Source organism: Apium graveolens, chromosome 1 (assembly GCF_009905375.1).
Source record: "Apium graveolens cultivar Ventura chromosome 1, ASM990537v1, whole genome shotgun sequence".
Classification (NCBI taxonomy): Eukaryota; Viridiplantae; Streptophyta; class Magnoliopsida; order Apiales; family Apiaceae; genus Apium; species Apium graveolens.
Window position 1 is genome coordinate 189,009,348 of NC_133647.1, and position 14,890 is coordinate 189,024,237.

Genomic DNA, 14,890 nt, shown 5'->3' on the forward strand with positions numbered 1-14,890 from the left:
AGATTGCAGAACCATCAGTACTTGTTGAAAGCTTGGCTTCATAAATGTTACCATGCCTGTATCCTTTCAGAACAACTTTACTTGTAGATTTCCTTACAACTTCACAGTGTTCTTCAAAGAAATCCACATGATAACCTCTGTCATAGATTTGACTAACACTCAGTAGATTATGTTTAAGTCCTGAGACCAGAGCTAATTCTTTAATGATGACATTCCCAAGATTGATATTGCCATATCCCAGTGTTTTCCAATCTTGCCATCTCCATAAGAAACACTTGGGCCAGCTTTCTCCACAAAGTATGATAGCAGGGCTTTATTTCCAGTCATATTACCTGAGCATCCACTGTCCAGAACTAGGATGTTTTTCATGTTGCCCTGCAATCACAAAGACCACTAATGATTAGTTTTAAGGACCCAGACTTGCTTGGATCCTTTGGCCTTATTAAGTTTGTTAACATTTGCAGCGGATTTAGCATTAGAGTTTATGTTAACCTTTTTCTTATCAACATTTACATTATCAGACTTTGTATCAGAACTTATACTAGAAGGAACAATGCTAACTTTCTTTAAAGAAGGTTTTATTTGATAATAATCATAGTACAAACTATGATATTCCTTACAAGTATAAATGGAATGCCATAAACTACCACAATGAAAACAAGGATTTTCTGGCCTATATCTAACAGACTGACTCTTAACTCCTGACTTTGAAGATAAGGAGTTTATGTTCTTATTCTTCCTGTAAAAAGAAGCCAGATGGTTAGAACTCCACAGTTATGACAGGTTTTCCTAGGAGCATTAGGAACGGGCTTATAATCATTGCTTTTATTCACACCTTCCTTTCCATTCCTATTTTTCCTAGGTGATTTACCTTGTTCACATTTTTAACATCTTTCAGCTTATGCTTAAGCTGCTTCTTTGTCATTAAGCCTATGTTAACTTCGGTTGGCTTTTCCTGTTTTAGTTTATCAGAAGTCAATTCCTCTTTAACTTTTGATTTCTCAGTATCAGACTTTACAGCTACAAACTTAACAGGTTTTTACCTTTGATTTTTGTTTAACAACTATAGGCTTAATTTCTATAGTTCCTTTATCATTCTTATCATCTCCATAACCTAAGCCCTCTTTCCAGTTTCCACTACTTAACAAATTCTGAGTTGTTCTGCCAGAGTTAGTCCAAGTCCTGATAATCTCTCTTTCCTTTTATAACTCAGTTTTTAGAGATTCATTCATTTTAAATACTTCATCCCTAACATAGAAAGCATCATCTCTATCTTTCTGAGTTTGATGGAACATGACTAACTCTTTTTCTAAATAATCATTCCTCTTTTTACAGGCAAGATTTTCAGAAGTTAATCTTTCACATGTTAAGGTTTGATCACTATAACAAATAAACATGGTTTTAAGATATCTTCTCAACTCATTAATATCATCAGTATGAAAGGCATAAGTAGTTTGAGGTACCTTTAACTCAGCAGCATCAGAACTGCAATCAGCATTTGCCATCAAGGCATAGTTCTCCTCACTTTCAGAATCTGAAGTGTCTGTCCAGCTTTTCTTCTTTATGACAAGAGCCTTGCCTCTGTCACTCTTCACTTTCTTGCAATCAGGAGATATATAGCCTTTCTCACCACAGTAGTAGCATTTGACATTTGTGTTATCTCCTCTGTCAGACTTTCCTCCTTTGCCTTCAGACTTTCTGAAATTCTTCTTATCAGAACTTGCACCTTTCCTGGAAAACTTCTTTCCTTTCCTGAATTTCCTGTATGCAATCCGTGTGATTCCTTTCACCATAAGAGCACACAGCTTCATCATCTCTTCATCAGCATCCATCGCAGGCAAGTTTTCTATTTCTGAATTATCATCACTATCAAAACTTGCTGACTCAGTATCAGACTTTGTGATGAGCGCTTTTCCCTTGCCTTTCCTTGAGGTAGCTGCTTTGGGGGATTCTTCCTCAGCCTTAAGAGCAACTGTCCTTGACTTTCCTCCTTTCCTCTTGCTTCTTTGTTCCATCTCAAGTTCATGAGTCTTGAGCATTTCATAAATTTCATCAAGAGTTATTTTTTCAAGATTATAGTTGTCTCGTATAATTGTGACCTTCAAATCCCAACTTTCAGGAAGAGCTAACAAGAATTTAAGGTTTGAATCTTCAAGATCATACTCCTTATCAACTAGTGACAAATCATTCAAGAGTTTGACAAATCTGTCATATAAATCAGTCAATGACTCATTAGGTTTTGAGTCAAAGTGTTCATACTCTTGAGTGAGTATAGTCTTCCTGTTCTTCTTAATTGAATCAGTTCCCTGGCATCTTGTCTCCAAGGCATCCCATATCTCCTTTGCAGTTTTGCAGTTAATTACCCTGTTTGACATAACATTATCAATGGCACTATGCAGCAAGTGTCGTACCTTAGGATCCTTAGCAATTGATGCGATATCTTCAGCAGTGTAATCACTCTTCTCCTTTGGTACAGACTTTGCTGCTTCACCTGCAACTACAACGGCGAGTTTTGTTGGTTTGTGAGGTCCTTCATTGATTATATCAAGATATTCTGGATCTGTAGCTTCCAGAAACATAGTCATCCTCACCTTCCATATGGGATATTCAGATGGTTTCAGTATGGGAACTCTAATAGCCTCATATCGACTATGGATTTGAGTCTTTGGAGGTTCTTCAGTTTTGGTGGGCTTGGTTGGAGTTTCTGCTTCAGACATGATTGTTTTTGGATCTTAACTGTTTGTGTGTTAACAGATAGGCTCTAATACCACTTGATAGGTCACACACACTGTAGAAGGGGGTTGAATACAGTGTATAGAACAATCAAATCAAATTCAAAGAACAGAAGTAACAGAAAACAAACTTTATTAAACTCTGTTACAATGTGGAACTGTCCTCTCTCAGTGATGAACAAATATCACGAGAGCTGCTAGGGTTACAATGAATATTATTCTCGATTATGATAACACTTGTAGTGTAAACCCTATGTCTGTGTTTATATACTACACAGTTACAAGATAATCGCTAATTGATATGGAATATAATTCTGCTTCCTAAAATATATCAATCAGTTATCTTTTCTTCCAAGTATTCTTTTCTTCATAAAATTCCTTCTTCATGCATATCTCTTCTTGCGTTTGTATTGATCTTCTTTCCTTTCAATCAATCACCTTCCTTATCTGAAAGTTTTCTTAAGTCCTGATATTATCTCCTGATAAATATCTCCTGAACCTTAAGTACTGATAACTTAAGTTCTGTCTTCAGTATAAGTGCTGATTTCCAGTTAAGTACTGATTTGTCCTGTTTAAGTAAGATCTGAAAAACTAAACACAAATCATATCAGACATGACATTATCAAATATATCTAACAATATATAATTAATATATAAATATATACATTATAATAATAATTCAGGTTTTTTGCTAACAGATATCATGGTTGGAGTACTATATTTTTTAGCTAATATGTATATCATTCCGGGTCCTAGACTTTTTAGCTAACAGGTGAAGATGGTTGAAGATGGTCTGAGTAGACGTGAGGTGGGATGCACACATTGGGGGTCATTCACGCAAGGCCCAAACCAGACCCAATTAAAAAATAAATGTACCGCTCCTTCAACAAACAGTATCGTCGTGTCACATACACATTTGTATCAGGAGCCCCCGGGCAATTGGCCTGAAAACAAAATGGATAGTCAGAATGACAGCGTTTCACTCCAATTCACCGAGTTCCCAGAAGACATTCAACTCATCATCCTGTCATTCTTAACCCCATCAGAAATCACAGCCTTTTCTTGCACCTCAAAACGATTCAACTCGCTCTTCAACACTGATTCAAAACTCTGGTTCTTTCTCTGCGACCGTAAATTTGGATCCAAGACTTAAATCAACAAATGGGCTGCAGGTAAAATTTCATTTAAGCGTCTCTACAAGATTTTATTTGAGCTTGAGAATTTAATTGGGTTTTGGAGAAGAAGTGGGCCCGGTAAAAATGATGGTGACGAGGATCAAGATAATATAAAGGCTAGTTCCAAACGTCGCTTTGCCGCTCACCGAACCCCAAACACTGGCGCTTATAGTTCCAAACATCGTCGAGTGGGAAAGTTTGAATCTGAAGTCTCCAGTTATGCTTAACAAGAGTCTTCTATGATACATGCAAAGGCTAGTGGCTCAAAGGTGCTGTCCAAATCCATTTTAAAGGAAAGGTTGTGTGACTTGGAACTCCTTAATCGAATTGGTGTATCTCAACTATTTGAATCTGTTGATTGCGTCTCTCTTTTGTCTCCTCCCAACATGATTTACCCGGAGCTTGTCAAAGAATTTTATGCAAATTTTCGGATTTTACAAGACAATATCGTGTTTTCGGAAGTCCAAGGAAGTCCGATATGTTTCAAGGAGGATTTGCTCTCACGGCTTACGGGTGTTTCAGATAAAGGTTCGTGTCCCTTCACTACCTATCAGGCGTTTGATGATATCCCTGGTTTACAGTATGGAGAACAACTCGAAGCAATTCTTGGTGACAATTTTAACTCTGTATCAGTTAAACCTATGGTATCTGACTTGACCCCTGTTTCCTTGTTATTGTTTAGATTGTTTCATTACAATGTCCTTCCTAGGAAAAGTGGTCGTGATATGGTTACTTTTCAAGATTCTGTTTTATTGTCTATTTTTGTCAAGAAAAGTCTTTGTGATATTGCTTCCTTAATAATTCATAATATGAGTCACTGTGTCAGTCATGAGTCTATGCATCTTCCCTACCCTGGTCTTTTGTCGAAGGTATTTGAATATTTTTATGTTTTGACCCCCAATGTCCAGTCTGATAAAATTTCGATTGTTTTTTATTTATCAGTTTTGACTTTAAATAGTCTAGTTGTTTATGAGTCTAATGAGTTGTTATTTGATGAGTCTCATCGGGGATTTGGCGGTTTGTCAAAATCATCCAATTATGCTTCTGACCCATTTGATCAAAATACCAAATTGTTATTGAACTCCTTGTTGGCCAAGCCTAATGGAAACTCTGAGGCTTTAGCTTCAATGAACCAACACTTTACTTCCATCGAGTCCCTTGCTTCTCTCACATCCCAAGTAAGTATGATGTGTGCATCATATGAGTTGTTCAATAAGCATGTGTGTCAATCTCTTAATAATTTCAATGCCAAGTTGTCTGTCATGATAAAAGGGCTGCCAAGACCATTGACATTGAGTTTGGAATGCTGCAAGAGGGTATGTGTTCAACTGTAAAGGCGTGGGAGAAAGAGTTCGTGAAGTTATTTTTCCAAATGGGTTCCGAGACTAAGTTTCTATCACAGTAGCTCTCAACTATGCATGACAAGTCTAAGATGTATTGGCATCGCAATAAGGAATGGATTGACGATTGTACTCTTGAAGAAATCACTAATCTATTGCATGTTCCAATTATTCCTCCTCCGTCTGTTTTCGACATGACCCATGAAGAATATAAGTCAAAGATTTTTTAGTGGATGCAGGAACGTGATGGTAAAGCTCCTGGCCAAGGTGACTTTGGTAAATTATTTTCAGAGTATGGTCAAGAACCCGTCTTCCTAGCGAAGAAGGATGCTAAGAAGGACACGAATAGGAAAACTCATGTGAACGTCTCTGATTTTGACTGACCCTTTTATAATGATGAAGGGGAGAAGTTTGTGGTGTTTTTAAGTTTGTGATATTTTTAATGAGACTGTTTGTGGTTATATTTTTAAAGACTATGGTTTCTGTTAGCTGGTTTAATTTCTCAGACCATGATTTTATGTTGGATGTTTGATGGTGTTTGAACTTGGTTTTAGTAGTATTTATTTATCAATATTGTAAACCCGGATCCCTGTTTTAATGTGTGGGTTTCTTTATTGTGTTTATATGTTATCCAATTCTTAATTTGTTTGAGACTGTGTCTTTTACACGTGGTATCTCATTTGCTTACCTTTGTCTCATTCATACATCTGTTGCATTCATATCATAAACTACTAAATATATTCTGCTGTTACTAACCTTGTTGAACAAGGATTAAAGTATTTTTGATAGGGGAGCTTTCGTTCTCTTTGTCATCATCATAAAAGGGGGAGAATGTTAATTTACAGGTTTATGATGATCTTATTTCAGACATTCAACCGAGAACATGACAACATTGTTTCCAAGAATGCAGTTTTGATGAATACCGTCTGTTAGGGTTTATGTATATCTTGTTTGACTGAATAAACTACTTCTACCTTATCTCAAACAAACCCTATCTGATAAACCTTATTTGAACTATTCAACACTTATCTTTTACTAGATATATCTCTTTCAAACAAACTAACAGATTACTTTTAAGGACTTATTTAAATGATTTTCAAAACAAATCAGTTTATCTTATCCAAAGTTTGAAAAATAAATCTGTTACAACATTGCCTATACATATACAACTCATTGTTCAGATTTTATACGCGACACAACACTGACACATTCTATCTTAAAATATCTGTAACATCTTTCTTGTTTTACATCTTGAATATCCGGTCGACAAGAAATTAGTTGAGTTGTAATTTTTGATTTTTATTCTTTGTACGTGTATTTATATCAACTTGTGCCAGGTTGTGGCAAGGTTTTGATTCCAGGAGAATAGTCAAGGTAGCCAGTGAGCTAGGTTATAGCAGGTGTGCTAGGTAGCAAGTGTGCTATGAAAGATGGTTCTTTCATGGCTATCCTTTTGTAATCAAAGAAAATATTGTAAGTTCTTTTATTAAAGTTGATATAATACATTCTCTATGTTAGTTGGCACGGGGACTTTGATTTAGGTCATAGAATAGGATTAAGGGTCGAAGTAAGTGAAAACTCTTGATGTTCTGTATTGTTTAATTTTCTTATTACTGCATTTATTTTTCAGTAATTTATATTTTGCAGATTAATTAAGACTGTTTCATTGTCTGTCTCATTCGTAAAGGGTATGTCCCATTTAGAGACTGTCTCATTTATCTTATCAGTTTGAATATTGTACATATACATTGTGCCTTTGAATTTCATGTGGATCCATATTTGTTAGTCCTCTAATCATTCAATAGTCGTCAGATAAAATTGATGAGAATCGTTAAATAAAAATCTTAAAAAATATTATTCAAGAGGTATAACGGTTCGAATAACACCATCAACATATTAAAATAATAACTTATAATATATAATATTAAAATAACATTACATGACGCGAGTTATATACTAATTATATTATTATATTAAACATAGGTCAGGAAATTCCTTACAAAATGGGATGACTTCTTTAGAATAAAAAGAAAAATTAAAATATTAGTGATCTAAGGAGCCACTAAAATATTATTGAAACACATGTTTATTCAAATTATTTAAACTAGTAGATAACCCGTGCCAAGCACGGTCGAGATCAAAATATCAATACGTTATTAAAATATATAATAATAAAATTATACGATTATTACAATTTCATTAACTCAAATTTTATTAGAACAACAAATTCAATGTTATTATGTATCTCTTGTTCAAAAAGACACAACTAATGTTTTACATCGAAACTTTAGTCGCAACACGATTGATAGATAATTTAATAAAAAATTAAATTAACATTACTAAGTAATTGCATATTAAATTTCTTATTATTAGCTAAATTTGTGTTTTTATATAGGTTTTTATTGCATAATTTTTTCTAATAAAATATTCATTATGTATGTATGAATTTGCATTTAGTGCTAAAATAGAATTCTACAGGTATGAATCTAGAAATTACAATGTATATACAATTCCGTTTATATAAAAACAATATAGATATGTGATATATAAGAATAAAAAAATGGATAAAATATTACATATAGAATTATAAGTCATATATGAATAAAAAAAGAATAAAAATGGTATAGCTATAGTAAGATTTAAAAAGGGGTGAAACCAAAAGTTCGTAAAATCGAAAAGGGGTGAAACCAAAGTATCACTTAAAAGATGGTTTCCTTATTAATTAATAATAACACTGTTTAAAGGGTTCCATTTTATTATTTAAATAAAAAATAAAAAAGAATTGTACGAAAAATAGAAAAATCGTAATTATAATATAATTCCAATCTATATTTTGTTAAAAAATAACATAGAACTCTACATGAAAGAGAAATATAGGGGTGAAACCAAAATACGGTGTAACTGTACTAAGATGGAACCAAGTACCATGTCAAAAAATAATTTAGAGTTCTACGAAAATAGAATTGTAATCATATTACGGTTTGAACAATTTTATTATTTTCTAGTGGTGAAACCAAAATACAGTTTTTATAATATTCATACCATTTTATTAAAATGAAATTCGACCACCAAATTAAAAAAATTCTAAATTAAAAAATTCCAATTTAAACACATGGCCTATTTACTTGGTCGTGTTTATATTTTCGAAACCTATTTAATTGAGCCAATTTATAAACTTATTTATTTTAAAATATAATTAAAAATAGGATTCAAACCTATAAAAATAATGAAAAATCATGGCTTATAAATTTTTTAAAAAAGAGTAAAAATAATACATATGGAATTATAAGTCATATAGGAATAAAAAAGGATAAAAATAATACACTATAACATGAATTGTAAAAGCTGAAACCAAAAGACGGTGAAACTAAAAAATAAGTGAAATCAAAATATCACTTAAAATAGGTTTCGTTTATTAATAAAGAAAAACGGGTAAAAATATTACATATAGAATTATAAGTCATATAAGAATATAAAAGAAAATATTACACTTAGAGTTATAACATGAATCATAAAAACTGAAAACAAAAGGTGATAGAAGAAAAAATGACAAAAATAATCGATTTTTGAAAAAATTTAACAAAAATAGTCATTCTGAAAAAAGTGGCCAATTTTGGCCGATTGAATACTCCACTGTCAGTTGGGTATCCCAACTTGTATAAGATACTCCACTGGTAGTTGGGTATTTCATATATGAGATACTCCACTGCCAGTTGGGTATTTTGTATAAATTGGATACTCCACTGACAGTTGGGTATCCCATCGGCTAAAGTTGACAAACTTTTTAGAAATTGGTTATTTTTGTCAATTTTGTGTAAAAATAAGCTAAATTTGTCATTCACCCTGATATAACGAAAAAATAAGTGAAAACAAAGCATCACTTAAAAAGTTTATTAATAAAGAAAAACCGGTAAAAATAATATAGATAGAATTGTAAGTCATATAGGAATGAAAAAGGATAAAAATAATATACTTAGAGTTAGAGTTATAACATGAATCATAAAAAGTGAAACCAAAAGGTGGTGGTACCCAGTGAAACCAAGGTATCAATTGAAAAGAGATTTCACTTATTAATAAAGGTTATTAATTTCAATTGGTGCAGAAACAGGAATAACTAAGCTTATGGCACTTGCTCTTATATTTTAAATTCAAAAGATGATTTAGGCGGTCTCTTGGAAAAATGGTTCTAACTGAGATGTAGTTGTACCTAAATTCATAGGGGAAAAACATGGCAAGAAATTGGGCACCGGGAGCCGTAAACAGGACCTGAAAAGAAGACAAGGACTATAAATTGAGAACGCCAAAAAAGACAGAGAGCCAGAAAATGTGTGCATAGCTAGCTTAGCTCAGGCTCGGCCACCCACAGCGAGCAGTTACTTTCAACAATGCTGCCTCCTGTTTCACGATATAAGGGAAAGGGGATAATGACAGCACAGTCTATCAGTCTAGTTCATCAACAAGGGCGAACAAGGAATTTATGTCATTTTGCACGAGTGTGTATATAATACTATTATAAAGTGTTGGTATAATAGTTGAGCTATTATTTTGTCAAAGTTTGATCACTAATGTGTGGTGTGTGTAATTAATTAATAAAAAAAGAAAAATAATGTCCGGAGCATGATCTGTTAGTAAAATGAAGGATCTTCGATGTATATATAAATTAAAATTGCTGATTGTGACGGATTGATTGAAATATGAAAGCAGCAAAGTTAGATATAATTTAAAATAAGGGAAGTCCATTTTGAGATGAAATATATGCATGAACCGGAGCGGTGGGCAGGGGCCAGGGGGTGTACCATAAATACAAACAAACTCCCAACTGCATTGTACGTTAGATTTGATTCAGACACTATACATTTTAGTGGAGTATAAAACTATCCAGGATTTGATACAGAACATGTCAATCTGACTAAATATTAGTATTATCAAAATAGAAAAGAAGACAAGTTGGTTCATTTCTTCACTCAATTTACTTATGCTTCCGCCGCGCAATTATAATTTACTTGAGGATAGAGAAGACGGTATGTGATGGTCCTCATGGATTGATGCTGCATTTCTCAATCATATTGCTTTCTTCTTATTAATATTTGTACATATATTTGTACAATTCCTGTCGTATACCGGCATTTTTCAATCTTATTGTATTCATGTTTAAAGATCATGTACTCAATTTCAAATCATGTCAAGTATATGAAATATAAAATTACATGACAAGATAATATACAATATGAATAATTTGTCAATTCTGCTTAACACGGAAAGATCCAACGTCTTAAAAATGATTGATTCATCAATCCGTATGTACTGAATTCTTTTGTGTTTATTTATCAATACTTAACCTGATTATTTTAAAATTTATATGCGAAAAATTATAACTGACAAATATTTACCAACAATCGTTTGTCAAGTATTAGTATTCATTTATTAATATGTAAATAATAATTGGACTCAACATAATTTTTTGTTGGAGAATCATTATCTTTCATTTTCATAACAACAAAACAGTGATTTAAAAAATTGTTCACTATAGGGAAAAAAATGAAGAACAAAAATTCTATTTTTCTTGGTGCAAAGAACAATAATTCTATAATTCGCAGTTAGATCATAGAAGACGACCCTACCTGTATATAATATATCCTATCATCACTGTTTTTATCAGTAGTTGAGAGGTAACGTAAACCTCACTCCAACCTCTTTCTCTAGCAAATGATATAGCCTCCTCCTCTATGCCTTATCAACCCCCCTATACTATACATGTTTTTTGATCATTCATTTCTCTGTATCTATCAAGATCTTTGAGATCTTCAATCCATATTCATAGCTTCACAGTCTATTGACACAACCCTAGTCTTTTTTTTTTTAATTTTTATTCACCCAAGGCATCAAAAACATACTCCACCATTTCCCCATATATCTCCTTAGATAAATGTGTATAAAGATGACATAGTAGTTGATAGTCTCCCCATCAAAATCTTCTTTCTCGATCATGAAAGAGAATGACAACAACTTCTCAGATTCTTCATCTGATATGCCTTGCAAAAAACACCCTAGTTCTTCTTCTGTTGGAATCTGTGCTTATTGTTTAAAGGACAGATTATTGAAGCTTGTTTGTTCAGATTGTGGTGAGCAACGCCTGTCTTCATGTTCTTGTTCTGATGTTTCTTCTTACCGCAATTCTTGCAGTGCAGTTGAGGTAGGAAGTGTTGGAAGAATCTCATTCTTGATTGAGAATGAGAGGTTTGATGATCACTCGGAGTTTAGATCACATGTAAAGCCTAAAAGAGAGGTTAAAGAGAGATCAGAGGATGTGAAAATGCTGAAAAGGAGTAATAGTAGTTGTGTTGAAGTCAAGAAAAGTACTGGATTTTGGAATATTGGCAATTTGTTCAAGAAAAACAGAGGAAAACAGAGTGATGAGAAGACTGAGATTTGGGTGGCTGATTGTATGGGTGTGTCAAGATCCAGGTCTTTGTGTAGTTTCAGGGGAAGTTCTTTCAAAGACCCTGATCAAGAAAACAGTGAATTTTCATTCTCAAGTGCTAAAGTTTCTGATGTTATTGAGGCTTCTGAGCCAAGAAAAAGTGGTTTTCTCAGGAGGGTATTCTTGGAGGCTAAAAACATTAGGATGTCAAAGGAGGTGAGATATGGTAGTGAATCAAAACAGTGTGGTTTGAAAGAAAGTGATTCGAGTGAAATGGATGATGGGTCAGAGTTTATAGATTTAAATCTTGATTTACCAAGAAGCTCTGAAACAGATCACCCTTTTCCAGTGTCAAAGCATATTGACAGTGTTGAGGACCTGCTATTTGGCCATGGGGGATCTTGCAGAATCACTGTAAATGAGAAGAGGGTGAAAAAGGGAGGCAAAGGTCAGAAGGTTTGGAGGTGGATTATAAGCCAACAGCATCAACATAGTTGGAGAAGCTCAAGCAAAATTAATAAAAATCATAGCTTTAATGTTTAGAAGTTTAATGAACTATTGAACTTGTTAGTAGTAATGTATCTTGGTTTAGAGCTACTTATTGCTTAACTTGTATGGAAGAAGCATTTACTAGTAAAAGACTTGTTTTCCCTCTCTATCCTTTGTAATATCTGTAGTTATATTTACCAGAATATCAAACATTAAAGAGACCGGTAATCAACCAACCCACAATACAAGTATAATTTTTTTTTGATTATATTGAATAAAGTGGATAGGACCTCTAGCAATCCCTAATAATTGATCAAAAATAGGAAGAATCATATGAATTAGTTTTAAAAGCCTGAACAACACTCAACGCATCAAGCTCAATAAAAACATTTGTTATCTGCATCTATTTAATCCAAGATAATGCCTCACGAAATCCTGAAATAAAAGAGCCTGTTTCATCCCTTAGAACACACCCAAAAAGAGCTTCATCCGCCATTTACGTGCACTGCAGCATCCACATTACATGTTTTCCATCCCGTGGTTGGTTTTTTCCATACAGCCACACCTTCACGAGCATTACTGAAATAACCATGCTGTTGTTTTACTTGTGCTTGCTGCCATTGAAATGGAGTGGTGCTAGCCGCATTAAATATGGCCTTTGTGATTTCTTAAAAATTGTAACTTATTATTTAAAGTTGAAAAATATCGTATAAGTGAAATGAACATCGTAATTTATAAGTTATTTAAGTATTTGTATATTTTTACGTATAAACCACTTATAAGTTGATAATGTGTTTGGTAAATAAATAACTTTTAAATTATATATTTTTACGAAAAAAATAAAATGTAAATTAAAAATTATATGAATGAATAATTTCGATGAATGAACATAAAGTAAAAATAAAAAATAAAATTAAGAATAATGAGCTCAGAATAAAACTATATAGCCCGTCCAGACGCGGCGCCCTTTCTCCCTCGACGAAATAGAATTATATTATTGATCCGAGTTAAAATAATAAAACTAAATGTAATTAGATTGAATTAAGTTTGGTAAATATAATGGTGTCGGGTTAAAATAAAACTATACCATTAAAACGGCCTAAAATTAAAATTAAAATTTAATTATAATAAATATAATATATGAATATAAATTAAAAAGATAAAATATAAAAACATAAATATTCCAAAATTATTTATGCAAAGAGGTAAAAGACGTTGTTTATTGGTCGGGTGTAAAACTAATAAGTAATAAAAAAAGGGATAAGAAATGAAATGTTCAAGGGTGAAAGTACTCATCCTCCAACATTCCCGACTTTCTACTGCCAAATATGCTGGTTTGTTTTATTTACCAAACAGTCCGGCTAAAGCAAAAATCATTTTTCAACCCATATAAGTGCCTTTCTGTGACCCCAAACAGGCACTATAAGAGATGGGGACTGAAATCGATGATCCCAAACTACAGAACTCCTGTGAGCCCAGATATTCCAAGCTACACAACAGAGAAATTGGAGGTCCTGCATGTTCATGTCAGCAGAAGCAGTCACCAGGCTTTGAAAAAACGTAATACCTGCAACGACCTTTAAACTAAGTTTACTCAATTGCCAGCATTGTTGAGCATAGGAACATGACAGCAAAATGTGGTCCACAGGTTCAATAGATGATGCACAAACTGGACATATGGGATACACCTCTACATGTTTTTGTCGAAGATTTTCCAGTGTAGGGATACAATTCATAATAAGATTACTAACTCTTATACCTTCAAGTTCAGGAATAAATTCAGTAGTAATTCTTTTGTTCTCAGCATCTGGAATCCAAGGATCAGACCATAAATTTATAGACTCTCCTGTTCCCACCTTTAACAGACCTCCTGTCACAATTGAATCCTTAGAAGCAAGAATACTACGCATGAATATCAGGTGACATTCCCATGCCATTTTTCCTAGAAACTACTATTCTTGCACTAGCGAACAGTTAGTTCTCCGGCAAGTTGCCGAGGAACCTAACAAATATGAATCTGCTTGAATATCTTGATCTCCATGATAACAACTTAACAGTTAATTTTCCAGCATTTCTTTCCCTAATATCATCCCTTCAAGTTCTAAAACTACGTAACAACTATTTACACGGCTCCTTGCCATCCAACTCATTCTCCAGCCTAAGAATTCTTGACATCTCAGGCAACAATCTTGTTGGGAGTATCCCTTTGGAGTGGGGAAATCTAGTGGAAATGACTGATATCAATGCTGGTTATATATTTAGCATGAGTATCGAATTCTTGATCTCTCAAGCATCAATTCTTGTTGGGAGTATTCCTTTGGAGTGGGGAAATCTAATGGGAATGACCGGAATCGATGCTGGTTATTTATATTGGAGCGGGCGGCTCCGTCCGACACCGTTCCTGGACCTTCTGGGTATAAGTGAGGTGTAGCTGCTGGTTGGGCGCCTGCAAAACAACACCGGAAGGGGGGTTTGGCTCCCACGGCGCCTCCGGTGTAAGAATAAGAACATGGTTTTGGAGAAGATGAAGATGAATGTATGTAATGGGAGGGTTGCTGTGTGTGTATGAATATATGAGAGAGAGTGAGTGTGCAAGAGTGTATATTTTTCTAACCCCTAAACCCTTCAGCTTTGGGGGTATATATAGCCCAAAGGTAGGGTTTAGGGGTTGTTACCCCTAAATCAGGGCTGTTGGATCTTGGGAGCAGATGACGCCTGGCTTGGGTGGATTGC

General features: G+C 33.9%; 1 protein-coding gene across 1 annotated transcript; it reads left to right on the plus strand.

The window, feature by feature from the left end:
- The first annotated feature begins 10,889 nt into the window (after positions 1-10,889).
- Positions 10,890-12,327, plus strand: LOC141673788 (uncharacterized). The gene has a single exon (XM_074480530.1). It carries the CDS (start codon positions 11,234-11,236, stop codon positions 12,209-12,211), a length of 978 nt encoding a protein of 325 aa, XP_074336631.1. The 5' UTR covers positions 10,890-11,233; the 3' UTR covers positions 12,212-12,327.
- Positions 12,328-14,890: the final 2,563 nt, after the last annotated feature.

Bases quoted from the DNA above. Each gene is read 5' to 3' on its own strand.
- LOC141673788 (XM_074480530.1), top strand. From the start codon at position 11,234: ATGAAAGAGAATGACAACAACTTCTCAGATTCTTCATCTGATATGCCT.